General features: G+C 44.1%; 1 protein-coding gene across 1 annotated transcript in view; it reads right to left on the reverse strand.

Annotated features, from left to right (window-relative positions):
- SPATA13 (spermatogenesis associated 13) overlaps positions 1-14877 on the reverse strand; it is a 69561-nt gene that overhangs the window by 34937 nt on the left and 19747 nt on the right. Inside the window, exon 2 of the mRNA XM_066175884.1 lies at positions 7915-9711. Coding sequence (XP_066031981.1) covers positions 7915-9552 — 1638 coding nt within the window. The 5' untranslated portion in view covers positions 9553-9711. The remainder of the gene's footprint in view (positions 1-7914; positions 9712-14877) is intronic.

Below are 14877 nucleotides of genomic sequence, written 5' to 3' on the forward strand. Positions count from 1 at the left end.
CTCCTTTTTTTTTTTGTGTGCTTTTTTTGTTGTTGTTGTTTATTTGTTTGTTTTCCTTAGTTACACAGTAAGCTGCAATACTTCTTGTTCTGTTATCTCTGTATGTTTGAGCTGCCTGGCTGAAATGTAATTTTGCTAACTACTGCTGCCTTTTTCTAACCCAGTGAAAACACATAATCAAAACCTAGTAATGTCTTTACAAAAATGCGTATTAATTTCCAAATGCAATTTATTAAAAGGTGTGATTAATTAAGCATATGATGAGAATCTATCTTGAAACTATCACAATACTTCTAGGTCATGTAGGTATCTTTGTATTTTGATCAAGAATATACATTTCTGCATATATTTAGGGGTCTATATAAAAATGTACAAATGTCTTACACTAGCAATGACAGCTCTATATAACATAACATTGGTGATTACTAAACAGCTATTATTTCTGTATAAGGCAATAACTGCCCAATCTCAGGAACTCAGCAGTAATAGTAGAATTTGTTTTCAGTTTATACAAGCCACCAACATAAAAAGGGTGAAGTGATTGTGACCTAGTAGCTATAAATTATTTTACCACCTTGACCTAACGGAGTAGAAGTCTTGACACGTCTCCACCCAGGTACACGATAAAAGGTAACCACTGCACTTCTTGTTAATAAATAGCAGCTGGGAGAGCATTAGCTGAAGTTCATTTATCATCAATGCTAAATGAGGTCAAAAGCTTGTTTTATGTTTCATGGATATGATCAATACTTTCTCTTTTTTGCAAATTGTTGCGACAGACACAGAGATTATGAAACCCTGGATAAATAAAGCATCCCAGAGAAAATTTATTTATTGCTTTCTTTCTAGGTTTCATAAAAAGATTCTGAAGTGTTAAGAGAGCCCAGTGACTCCCTACTGATCCAAAAGTGACAATTTCCAACAGTGATACCACAGCAATAGCTACGAAGGAAATGATTGCTTTTACTGTAGAAGTAAGCACACTTTCAGTAATTGCATCTTCAATCACAAACAAACGAGAATTATTAAACCAGTCCAATCCAAGAAAATTTCCATCTATTCCTTTCTAATTAAATGCAAATTGCATTATATTCTTTTTCTTTACATCCCTCTGCCTCCTGTGCCACTAACATCATCTCTTTTCAATTAGCCTTTGAGAAGACCCCACATAAATGCATTGATTATCTATCCCTAGAATACGAAGGGCAATTCAACCAGTAGTCTGCAAAATACAATCCATGAAATAGCTGCAAAAAAACCCAAAACTGCTTAAATTACACCTATATAGACAAGCAAAGCAGAAGCAATCAAAGTAATACAACCATGGCCAACATTTAACACAAGTTTTGCTTAGAGGATAACCTGCTTTTTCTTTTCCCCTTCCCCCCATACAAAAAAAATAATTGTGTGGAGCCACACTTCTAAAATTTGCAAAGTCCTGATGCTGAGGGGAACTCCCTAAAGGAATACCACTGGACTACACCAGTATAAGCTCACAGAATAGATGCAGGGAATAGTATGCATTTTAGTAAAGAAAAATGATATTACTGTGCCCTGTAACATGGCAAAAGCAACCCCCATTAGCAACACAAACTGCTGTGGTAAAATACTCATTTTGGAAGTTTTAAAAATTGGGGGGGAAAATGTATAGAATTCTCCTCTTGGGATCTGTGGACACTAAAGCAATTGTAGTGTTCTAACCAGAAAATGCACCTATAAAACTACATTAAGAGATCAGGCTATATAGGTACAAAGAAAATTTAGCCATCTATTTCCTAAGGCCTTTTAATGCAGGTTTGCTTCATTTAACCTGATCCTTGAAAGCTTGCTTATCACAATCCATGATAAAGCTTTCCCTCTCAGCAATATGTCTCACCAAGATTAGCGAGTTCACCTTGGTAATATCCACATTTCACAGATAAGGAACAGACACAAAACAGTTAAGTCATGTAGAAGCATAGGGCAGGACTGGAAATGACAAGCAGATCTCATGATTCTCAAATCTGTTCCTCAGCCTCAAGGATTTCCTTCGCCCTCTCCTCTAATGCATTTCCAAAACCAAGTCAGCTAACCTATTTCCGAATGGCATAGGGGAGGAGTTTGCAGGGAAATGTATTTCCTTTGCAGAAATAATCTTATCAGTCATATAAAAACACAAATGTGATAAAACCAGAAAAGTGTTTCCTTCAGTTTTCTGGTGACTTGATACTTGGGGATGGCTGGATGATGCTCTCATACTGTCCTTTCTTTACCTGAGTATCTTAACTGGAACACCAAGCATGTAGTGTACAGAAAAGGGGTATTCATATTCTCTGCTTTTTTAGATGCATAGATATTAAAAAATCCAAAATAAATCCCTAAGTATTTTCTGAATTGACTCAGAACACCCCAGAACAAGTAACAGGTCTAAAAAAAAAAATTCCCTTTATTTGGCAAAATGAGAAACTTTTTTCAGGCTATCTTAGTAATACCCATGAGCAAATCTCAAAAGCCAGATGATGACCACAGGCTGGAAGTAGAACTTTATGCTAACAAAGCACAACATAAAAAGCCGTAAGCCTCTGCCTCTCTTCAGAGTCTCTCAAAATGAGGTCCTCTGATTCTTCACTCTCTCAACCCTTCCAGAGCAAAGCCTCATCATCCCTGCCCAAGTCCCAGCCCTGCCCGAAGCAAGTCCCAGCAGCAGTCACAAACCCCAGCCTGCAAGGGGTGGAGCTGCCTTGGGCAACTCTACGTCTGCCAGCTATTACTTCCTAGAACATGGCACGGGGGCAAGGCTGCTGTGCTCACTTCCCCCTAGCACTTGGCTGGTCTCCCAGCCTGCCACAGCATCCTGGCACCACAAGCAACATAGCAGCCTCCAGATGCCAGAAAGGGAAAATGCAGGTGGCTCAGGGGAAACTCTGCAGCTGCCTCTGCTCACTTTGGCTACCTCAACCTATTTCACCTAGCACTGAGATGGATTTTCAGTGCCAACAACTCAACACTGCACTTGATATAAGAAACTAAATTACATGGCCAGAGGTGCTGTTCCATTTTCTGGGGTAATATTTATTACTCCTGACCCCAGGGTGAGCAACACCTGGGTATTACTGAGGTGCCACTGGACAGCTACAGCAGACTCAAATATGAGACACTCTGGAAAGGCAGAGGTGCACAAATGCAATGAAGGGTGCAGCTTACCCCAGGCTAAAGTCCACCTGAGCTCTCCCTGTCACCATCCAAAACATTTCTGCAGGAATGACAGTAACTCCTGTACTATCCTACAGTTTTCAGGAATGGCCAGTTTTATTAAGAACTGCAAAGCTACTTGGTCTAAAATTCAACCCAATCCAGAATTCAGATTACCACCACAACTGCCTTGTTTTTCTTCTTCCTAGTAGCGGATACAGCAACAAATGATTATAGGCTGCACCAAATGGATGACAGCTCTGATGCTGAGAGTTGAAAGAGCTTTTGCTGCAATAGGAAGATACTGCTATCATTTGAGGGCTCCCTTCTGCATTATTGCAGCAGTGGATTCTGCAATTTAGGTTTCTAGCAATGCGCTGTGCTTTCTAGTCTAGCTCTGGGCAAACGCGTCTGGAAGTCACTCACTGAGTGACTGTGGGGACATTGTGTGAGTGCATCCTGACTTGTGCAGAGCAGCTCAGAGTTAAGTGCAAATCCACTGTTGCTTGGACTAACTGAAACCTCAGTTTTTCTGTAAGATGCTGCTGAGAGCCTGTGATGGGGTTCTGCTGCTCTGTCCACAGGCCCCGTAGTCAGCAAGACCAGGGTGCCACTGGAGTGGAGAGCCCTCACTCTAAATTACAAGCCCCTTAGGAATAAACCCAGTTTAAGAAATTCCCCCCACTACTACACCAAATTATCCTTCAGTTTATCACATTTCCAGCTATACACGTTAGGGTGATTAAGCTACACTCTAAATTGCACATGGATGAACCAGAGGTGAATAAATCCAAAAAGAAGGGCTCAGAGAGTCGAATGCAGCTAGCTCCCAGCAGGTGTGCTCATGCCCAGCCCCATGGCACTCAGGAACTTGAGGGAGGTACTACAGATGATCACCCTCAGATCCTGGCTACTGCTTGCTCCTTGCAGGCATTGAACATGACCACATCAAGCTACCACCCTTTGGTCCTTCACTATAAGGACACTTTTTGAAGCTAGAAATACTGAGGACAAACAGTGAGAACATTTCCAAGTCCTCTGTAGCCCACCCATAAAGCTCTTCTTCCTCTCCATCTTTATAAGCTGCCCTCCAAGTTAAGCTCGGTGTGCTCAATATTCAGAGCCCAGAGACCTGTCCAGGACAAACCAGCTCAACTCTGCCAACAGCTGAGCACTGGGAACTTTATGATGTGGACTAGTTGGGACCAGCGACATTTGTATGGCATGAACAGAAATGAGTTGACAGACAGGTCTTAGAACATTTAAAATATTGTCTGCAAATAAACTGTGACTCAACCATAATTACAGCAGAGTTACCTCTTCACTGTAATTTATCATTCACTTATGGTCATGCAGATAAGGTACTTAAGTAATAAAAAGTCTGGTGTACTGTGAAGCCAGATGCCAGCAAGGCAACCTAAATACCAGACACTAAGAGTTTGTGAAAGACTAGGTGAAATGTCAAATAAATTGATTTTTACTTTTTTGTAACAAATTCAGAACAGTATTTTTTTCAGGCAGCCTCAGCAGCTGACACGTGCCAGTCTGAAGCAGACTAAGTTTTCATTATTCCAGTGACACGAGGCTCTCTCTTCAAGAAAGCAAAGACTACGTGAAACACTCCAAACAAGTATAAGCTTGTACTTAATCATCTCTTCATGCTATTTAAAAGGAACATATTGAATATAAATGACAATAGCATGAAGCAGACAGTGGCAAAGCATGGGATGTCACAGGTGAGCTTTGGTGACTCACACCTCTGTAGCTCCAGAAGTGCAGAGGCAAGGATCCAGGCTGCACTTAATTAGCTCTTCCCTGGGAAGCAACCCCTGTCAGGACCAAAACCCAAGAAATCTCCCCTGCTCCAGTCCAAATCTTGCATTTTGGTGAAATTAACAAAGCAACAGAAGTGACAGGATCTCAAGACTCAATCACGTAAGGAAAAAAAACCCAAAAAACCCCAAAACATCAATTCTGATGAAGGAATAGATGTCCTTGCAAGAATACTGCAAAATCAGCTTTACAAGGGTGGGGAAACACAAGGTAGTTTTACTTTCCATATTTGGGAAAATACAGGGATGGTCCAAATTCCACAGATTTCATTTGCTGACTAATCTACTAGGTGAGTGAGGAAGGGAATAAGCTACACTTGCTTCCAGCGACAGCAGCCAGTCCTGAAAAGAGAACCTATTTGAGCCTGACTGGTTAGGACCTTCGAAGCTTTGTACAGAAATATGTCTTCAAGCTTTAGTGGCTGTACTGGAATAAATACTGGCTTATACATGAAATCTGTACAGAAAGGCAGATCCATGAAACATGGAAACAGTGCAGAATTGTCCATCAACACAGTATATTAAAGGTTCAGAAAAATATTTGAAAATGTGTGATGTCCATGGCTCCATACTACATTGCAAATGATTGTCGAGAGCAAACTAAGCCATCACAGAATAACTTGTTGGGCAGGTACATTTCAGTAACGCGGAGGTGTAAGGTAAAAAATGAATTGTAGTCAAAAGTTCAAACCCCAGTGACCTCATTATGTGATCATGTGGCATTCATGAAAGTGCCTACAGGCTGAATAAACTCCGATTAAAATATAACCTGGCGTAAGTATCTTTGGTGCCAAGCTAGCTCCATGCTAAGGGAAGCATGCTGTAAAGCAGGAAATTAAATCCTCCAAAGAAATGGCAGGAAGAAACCATACCACTCTACCTGTTTTGCAGTCACTCTGAGTGCCACAGCTTTAGGGCTGTGTATGAGATGAGAAGCAGGCATGGAAAAAAAAAAAAACAAACAAAACAACAGACTTTATATCCCTTGCACAGCAAGATATAAGCAGACCCTGTCCTGCACAGCTCCTGCTTCCAACCCACAACTACCACCTCCAAAAACTTTTTTTCCATCAGAAGAGAGTTCTGTCTGGATGCAGCTACACCATGTGAGCAGCCACAGCTGTTTTTACAAAGCACGGGGGCTCAGTAGAGTGAGGGCTTACAGCCAAAGGGCCTGTTCCTGGCCACCACTTCCTTCATCTTTTGCTGGGATCCATCCCATATTGTCTGCCTGCCCACTACACAAACCCAGAGCTGCCACCAGTGCACACTCTGTATTTTAGACAACTGAAGCAAGCACTAAAAGACACTCACAATTACCCTAAAATATGTTATAATATAAAGAGAAAGCTTAAATTGCATGTTAGATAATAACAGAACGTGGTGTTAAAACTAAAAACTGCAGTAACTTTTATCCACCCAATGTACACATATTCATGTAAAAACTGTACTGGTTTGTTGGGAGCCAAGGGGAAGGGCCAGATTAATTTCTCCTGGGTCATGATGGCAGCTCACCACTAGATGGTAGATGAGTAGCATTAATTCCACCTCCCATTTTATTCCTGAGAAATACAACTGGCATCCATCCACACTAGGGCTCTCGCCTCTTCTGCCACTGTGAAAGCTCCTTCTTGCATGTAAGTGAGAGTTTTGGAAAATATGGATCGTTGGAGCAGGTCTAGGGCTCCAGAAGAGGAATAACCTCTAAGTCCAGCCATTTATATACACTGAGTTTATTTTTCCAATCTTACCAATGCTGCAAACTCAACAGTAAACAAAATTGCTTTTCTCCAGCAGAAGGACAATACTGATAAGTTCTGTAACCATTTACAGCTAGTTTGCAAAAACTGTGCCAAGCCTTTAAAAGTAGGACAGCTACACAGACATTTGAAAACTTCACAGCATGAAAGGTTGAAGCTTGTGCAGCTGCAGCATTGCCCTGCCTATCTCATACCTAAGGTCTAAGATACTTTAGTCAAAGTGAGGTGGCTTAAAAGATATGCCAGCTTTATTTTGTGAATGACTTGCATATTTATACAGATCCAGATGGATTTTTGCCCCAGTGAGCTGGGGCTGAGCTAAGCCTGACTGCTTCAGACAGGTGCAAGGTATGTCTGACAGCTCTTCACCAAGGCTGCCAAATCATAGCAACTTCTCTGGTGCCAACTCACACCGTATTTTAGGTGGGGGCACAGTGTTATCAGCATACCACCTCAGAGGTGCTGCAATGTAGCTACCTACCCATTCACTGAGAATATGAAATCACTCATTAGGTGCAGTGAAAACAACAGTGTCTTCACCAAAACAACAGTAGCAACACACTCAGCCCAGCACCTAAAGTACTGCTGCCTGCAGCAGGCAAGCAAAATAAGCAGTTTGCCCTCAGTATGCTCATCACTGCACAGGGAAAACATTGGATACAACTGAATGCTTAAACCTCTGTGCTGTGTCTTTCACGCCACACTGCTCTACAAATATTACCATGTTCTGCAAGGTTTCCACAGGCAAAGTGTTTTACAGTAAGTCAACACTACTTCAGAATATACGGACTCTTTAAAAAAGACCTTTTAGTTGTGAAAGAAACACAGCCAGATCCTGTTCAGGCTGGTCGAATCTGACAAGGCCACATGATAAGGTGGTGTATCTGCAGGGTGCAATGAGCTGCCCTTGAAAAGGTACATTAATAGCTTTGCTGCCAAAACTTCCTTTGATATTAATGTGCAAAGAAAAAATAATTGTACATTAGCATCCAAAGAGAATATTTAAAGGAAATAATTGCTGTCAGCATATTTTAGCAATAACAAGCTGCAGCAGCCATTACTTTGCATTGTTTGCATTGTTTTGCATTAATAAAGACAAAACCCAACAGGAAACATACATCGCTTCTGAAGGATTTTGCTTTCTTTCTTACCTCTTCCTTTTTCTCTTCAGTACTAGAGGCTAAATTGAGGCTCAGCTGAGAGTGGCTGCTAATGCCACTGTCTTCATTTCCATCATCATAGTAGACAGTTTGCACTGAGTCCTGGAAGCAAACAGGATTCCTGCCCAGCTTCAGCGCCGGTACCTCAACTCTCTCCTCGCTCTCTGATGAGCTCAGTGACAACGTGCTGTGATGGTTTGGACACTGGAAATTCATACTGCACTTGACCTTCCCTGCAGCTGGACTTTGAGGCTTTGGAGTAGTTGGCCTGACTGGAATGTGAAGGTTTTCAGCTTCATCTGTACACTGTTGGGTAGCTTTTGATTCCTCTGAGTCCGAATAAAAGACTTCATTGGGAAATGGACTAATGTCATTCAGAGTAGGTGAAAAGCTATCAGAGTCTGGGATACCTGACGACGTCCTGAGGCTTTTATCTTCAGTGACAGCTACAATCATTTCAGCCTCTTTATCCTGAGCAATCACAGGGCTTTGCAAGCAAGGTGTTCCCGGCAAGGAAGAGTCTGGACTGGACACCGAGGAGGTGCATCTCTTCCTGTCATGATCTGTGCTGCTGGAAACCCTGCGGGAGTAGTCATCGTGCAGCCTGCTGTTCGACCTTGTTCTCTGGGACAGCTCACTGGGAGAAGGAGCCATGTTCTTGGGGCTATCCTTCTTCCTTGCAACATCTGTAACATTACTGACAAGTTTCAAAACTCGGTCAAAATCCTTTGCTCTGATAGGGCTCTTCCACCGCTTGGATCTCCTCTCAGGGTTTCCACTACTTTTGTCGGAGTCAGCAGAAGCAACACTCACAGTCCTTGATGGCAGCTGCTTTTCATTCGCAACCTTCAGATCAGCAAGGTTTGAGGTGGACTTCCGTTTGAATGAGCTTTTCTTCAGAAAGTTCAAATTATCTGAACTTCGGCTTCTCCAATAGATGATCCTGTTGTTTTCAGAGTCTTTCACCAAAATTTCACAGATCTTTGGTTCAGTGATGACAGGTGATGTTGGCCTAACACAGCTGTGGCGACTCGGAACTTTATCTGTGTCTAGCAAGTTTATGCGGCCAGCACCGTAAGCCCGCCTGATGCTGCGTGAGCGATGGGTGTTTCTCAGGAATGACTCGTCGCTCTCCTCCACATCAGAGCAGTCGGAAGCTAAACCATCCACTGCATTCTGGAAATCATGGAGAGGCCCCGAATAGGAATACCTGTTAGTCTGAACTCGCACCACTGCTCCATTTGAACCATGTTTGCCTATGCTGTTCTCATTTAAGATGTCTGAGCATTCCCTTGTTTGAATTCCTTGTTGAACTGAAGACTTCAGCTTCTTGAAAGATCCCATCTTTCTGATAGAAGAAAAGGCATTCCATGTGGATGAGCTGCCCATCACAACCAGAGAACGAGGCCTGTCGGAGCTGGAATTAGCCCGTTTCCTAGGGGTGGTGAAAAAACGCATGATTTTGGAAGGGCTGAGCTTATCCTCTTGAAATTCCTCCTCAAGACTGTTGCTGGTGCTGTGTTCCCCATTATGGCTGGCACAGGTAGTCTGGTTTTGGGGCTCTTTATTATCCATAACTATACAAGTAACGGTGGTGCCATTTCCACAGCCATTCGGAAATGTTGTCATGTCCTCGATGCTGTAGGCATGGAGGCAGAGGCTGGGGTAGCTCAAAGCAACACTGCTGTCTCCACCAGCTGACCTCACTGCCTCCCCTCCATCAGCTACACCTCGGTTTGCCTTGCCTTCACATGGACTGGGTGAGCTGAGCTCCTCAGGTGGTGCTGCCTGCATCAGGAAAACAAAAGCCACCATCAAGAAATTTTCTTAACAAGTCCCCAACAAAAAGAAGTTTCAGCTACACTGTAGGAAACAAAGACACACACAAAATGAAGGATTTCTTCTATGGTGAACAAAGGTGTGTTGCAGGGGTGCAGAGAAGGCATTTTTAACTCCCTCAAAGTTTAATTGCTTTAGTTAGCAATTTAAGAGACCAGAATAATTTCAATATGTACTTGTTTCTCTAATGCTAATCAGCTAATAAATTAGTATGACTAGCACACCTAACTTACAATGAATGGTAAATACAATTCTCACACACATTTAAGAGAAAGAAATTCCCAGTAACAGCAATCCAGCCTTCAACCTCACGTGCTCTGCACTGAGCCCCAAGACACATGGGAGGTTTTCATATAAAACACGTTCATCAAGTGACACCTAATTCTCAAACAGGAGGCAAGGAAAAGGAAAACAGGCATAATTTTTCCTAGACTTGTTTCTGTTGGAAGGCTGTGTGACACTTGACTGACTTGTCTGTCCCCTGGCACATAAAATCCTGAAAAATTACATCAAGTGCACAGCAAAGTCATTTTCCCTACAAAAGAAAACAAGAATTAAAAGCAGTATGCCCAGAAGCCACCCTATGCTGTGGTGACAGCAAGATGAAAACTTGAATCGGGAAGTGACTGCAGTGTTTGGGACATGCTGTAAGGGATCCCCTGCTCAGTTGAGCCTGAGATCCAGCAGACCACATCACAGTCCAGTGCCTGGTAGGAAAGTTGTGGGGGGACGACCGACCATGTGTCTCCTGACCCAGCCAGGGGTCTTTGCCAGGCAGGCGTTTTCCCCACCAAGATAAACAATGCCCCAAAAACCCCTGGGGTTCAGCAAGGGACAGGAGGGTCTTCGAAAACTTGCCACTGTCGGGGGGAGGGGTCACGGGGGCGGCTGGGGGACTTCCCCCTCGTCCCGAAACAAGGAGAGAACGCGTACAGCTGCGCTTTGGGGACGGCGGCAGCCCCCGACCCTTCTTTGTCTCTTCCCCATGGCAAAGGCCGGGCGGCTGGGGGGCAGCGGGGCCGGGGGTTTGGGCGAGGCGGAGGCGCAGCGACAGGAGGTGCAGGAGCCCGCCGGGGGTTCCATGGCGAGGACACCGCCGGGGAGCCCGGCGGGACCCGCAGAGCCAGTCCCACTTCCACGTGAAACGCGGCAGCCCCGGAGCCCGTGCCCGCTGGCTTTCGGGTTGCTCCCTCCTGAGCGCACTTTGAAAGTTTTGCGAGCCTCTGCTCCTCCGCGGATAAAAGGACTTGCCTGCGCTTCAGCGAGACGCCTGGAACATCCCCCGCCGCAGTTTTTAATCCCCGCTATTGAGGAGGTCGCGGCGGAGCCTGCGGGCCAGCAGGGCAGGGCAGAGCCGGGCCGAACCCCGCCGCCACGGCACCCGGGCCGGACAAAAGCCCGCCGGGCACCCAACCCTCGGCCGGTCCCTGCGTCCTGGTACCACTTGCAACTTTCCACGCGGAAAGAAAACACCAAACGCTAAAGGAGCACAAGACACTGCTCTCGGCAGGGCAGTTCTCACAGAAAGAGGCTCTGGGAGAAAGTGCACCTGAGCGGGCAGAAGGGGCGCGGGGGGGCAGGCGGGAGAACAAACACAGCGAGATGAGATTATAAACCCAGCTCACAGCGTGGAGCCCGCAACAGATTCTCCGGGAAGTAGCCCCGGAGCAGCGCCCTTACCTGCGGAGAGCCGGGGCTGCCCGCCGCCACCACCGCGCGCCCCGGCGGCTGCCCGCTCCCGCATCGCTATGGCAGCGGCGCCCGGCGGGGCGGGGCGGGGCGGGGCGGGGCGGGGCGCGCACCCCCGGCTGCTCCGCCCGGCCCCGCGCCCACCGCGGCCCGTCCGTCCGCCCCCGGGACTCCCGCCGGGGCTCCCGCGCTGCCGCTGGCTGAAAGGAGGCTGCCTTCCTTCCCTGCGCCCGAGGAAGAAACAGCCGCGCAGGGATGGTCACGTTTAGAACCTTAAAATTTTCCTCGATGGGGCCCCGCCCCGCCTCTCCCTCCGTAGGTCCGTATGTCCTGCTCACGAGTGCAGTTTGGACGGCCCATTGACCAAACTCACGCTTGGTTCCCAGGCTGCCTTTCTATCCAAAATCTGAACAACTTTTTGGCTTGCTGCTTTTCCTCAGACTTAACAGCAGGAACAACATTTTATGCACAATCTGATACTACAAAGAAAATTTTGTGAGACAATGTCTTAAAGCCCTGTGTCACGACTCCTGGCAAAGACCTGTACAAACTGGTAGTCCTTGCTCAGACAGTTTATTGTAAAAAAAAAATATTTCTAGACTTGGACTGGAACTGTAGAGATAATTTCAACAGTTTTATTGTAGCTCAGGTAAGATACAAAAAGAATTGGGGGAAGACAGACTGCATGGTAGAGCAGATGCCCTAGAGAACTAGTGAAGGCCATCAGCCCCATTGCCTCTCCTCCAAGACTGGTGTGACTGCACATGCAGTGTAATTACTTCTCTGGAGAGCAGTAGAGACACACTCCCAAAGGCAAGGTGTAGTCAGGGGATGAGGCAAACAAATGGGCTTAAGGGATGCAGGTCAAATGAGGTAGCAAATAACTGGGAGTGACTACAGAACTCTCCAGTAGTCAGCAGCAGCAGGCACAGCCTGCCAGCAGCCCTGCTCTTCCAGACACAGCTTTCTGGTACACCCTATGGAAGGAGTGAATTTGGAATAATGACTTAAATGAGGGGGCAAAGCATGGTTGCTTTACAGTGCTGGGCATGGAAAGCAAAGGAGAAATAAATGCAGATTAAGACTGGAAATGGTGACATGATGTGGAGAGGGTCCATATGGACCACAGCTGGTGATCTGTGTTAGCTTGGAACTACCTGGGCCTGGGGGAGTTCTCGTGTCAGTGGTATCTGCTTCAGACCTTGGGAAAGGGGCGTTTCTGAAGGGGAACTCAGTGAAGTTGATTAAACGGGCAAGAGAAGGACCTTAAGTGGCAACATTATGGGGAAATTTTCATTTATGTGAGACAAGAAGTGTGTCAGAAGTTAAAAGCCACTTTCAACAGGTCTTACTAAACTTATCACACAGCCTCCCTGGTATCTATAATGATTTGTCCTGGTCACTTAAAAACTTCTAACAGGCTTATTCAACCCTGAGTTTCAACGGATTTGTGTTCCTATGTTCTTTTCAGTTCCTGTACAGAGATACCCCAGGTATATGCATCACACTGCTTTTGAGTATACTTTTTAATCCACAACCTGTGGCTGCTCAGAGAAGGGAACCTTGAGTTCCTCAGGTCTCCTCTATCCACTAGCTGGACAAAAAGACAAAGCAGAGAAAACTGTTGAGCTAACTGAGCCACTAATTTGGGTCTTTTCTTTATCCAGCCAACAGTGTTTCTGAAACTTAGGAAATCCTGATAACTGAGATCTGAAAACATCTTTTAAATGTATTTGAAGTTCATCAACAGATTACACAGATTGAAGTGCTAGAAATTATCAAAGAAGGTATTGACAAATTAACCAAGTGCTCACAAAAACTTAATTTCCTTAGAAAGCCACCCTAAAACTCACTTTAGATAATATACAACAGTATTAGTCAATTAGACATTTGTCAAGTTTCTAAAAGTAAATAGTTTTAATCTTCCAGACTTGTTCATCATAGCTTTTCTGCTGGTAGTGCAGTAAAACCCTCTCCTAAATCTTGCAGGTTCACTCATTCAGTCAGCCCTTCCACATGGGTGTGCTATTCAGAGAAGCTTGGATGCAGTACTCTGAGGAGTGTGTCTGAGAACAGGATTGACTTCCTGTACTGGAAACCAATAATTAACAAAATCTTTTCTTAATCTGAATTCTTTCTTTTTTGAAGGCTGATAAATGTATACAGTAGTCAGGTGCCATCACACCAAGGTCTAGTAAAATGATATGAAACAGAATTTATGAACAGAACTGCCATGAGAAAAAAGGCAAACCCCTTCTCCAACTATAAACTTAAACCTCTTTTAGTTTCATACAAGCCGTAGTGTTTCCTCAAACTTACAAACCAAAGTTTCAAGAGATCAGTCCTTCCTATATTAAGGTTTTTCTACAATCCTAAAAAAGCAAAATGAGAGTACTATTACCATTTGCCATTGAGAATCCTTGCTAGTGCAAACAAATTCATAGCACTTGCATGGGTATTTCCGGAAGAATGAGCTATATACTCTGTTATTTACAGGCTAATATTTTGCCTCCAGATGAACAACAAAAGCTGCAGTGAACAGAAGGGCAATGCCAGCAGTACATGTTATGGTTGACCAAGTACAGCAATTTATGAAGGAAGGAAGGAACTTCAGAATAAATTCTAGATTGGTATATGCGTGAGATTTCTAATAGTGACTTAACATCACACTTAGCACAACAGAAATGAAATGCTTGTTTTAGAAGCTCTAAGTCTGTTCTTTAAAAGAGGTTTAATGCACATGTGACAAGGAGTGAGAAGGATTATTCCAAGTGTAATACAGGTGGGAAAGGATTACAAAAAATGTGACATGGGAGAATGAATATAGAGTTTTAAAGATGAAGGAACAACCTTCCCCTGGATTTTAATTGGTAATGATACATCTCTTAGATTTTTCAGAATAGCAAAGGGAACATTTATATAATGAAGTCACACACATAAATCTGAAAAGTCTAAATAAGAATGATTCGATCTACTTCGTTTAGAAATCCTCTCTTCCACTCCCTCAACAGTTATTTCTTTCATGTGTCTTTTATAAATACTTTCTAAAAGTCTACTTCAAAGTAGTGATTTTTAAAAAAAAAGGATTCTTGAAAGCGAGTACAAACAAAAACAAGCCAAAAGGAATACTTTCAATAAAACATAAAAGCACTTGTCCTACTTCCACAGCTACTGGGCAAGATGGCAAAGGAAGTAACTCTCTAAGACATACTCTCAATAAATAAATGACCAAATTTAATTATTACGATGCAGGATTACTGAAAAAAGAGATCCCTTTTCTTTAAATCACAATGTCTTTTCCAGGCTGCAGTACATAGCTGAGGCTCCAGTTGTGCAGTCTGCACCTTCCTTTCAGATCCCAGGCAAAGTCTCTTCTGCAAGCAATTAACCTCCAAGGAATCTTTACATACTGACAGATCCTACAGG

The sequence above is a fragment of the Chamaea fasciata genome, unplaced genomic scaffold, assembly GCF_029207755.1.
Source record: "Chamaea fasciata isolate MVZ Bird 193981 ecotype frontalis unplaced genomic scaffold, bChaFas1.0.hap1 SCAF_2, whole genome shotgun sequence".
Lineage (NCBI taxonomy): Eukaryota > Metazoa > Chordata > Aves > Passeriformes > Sylviidae > Chamaea > Chamaea fasciata.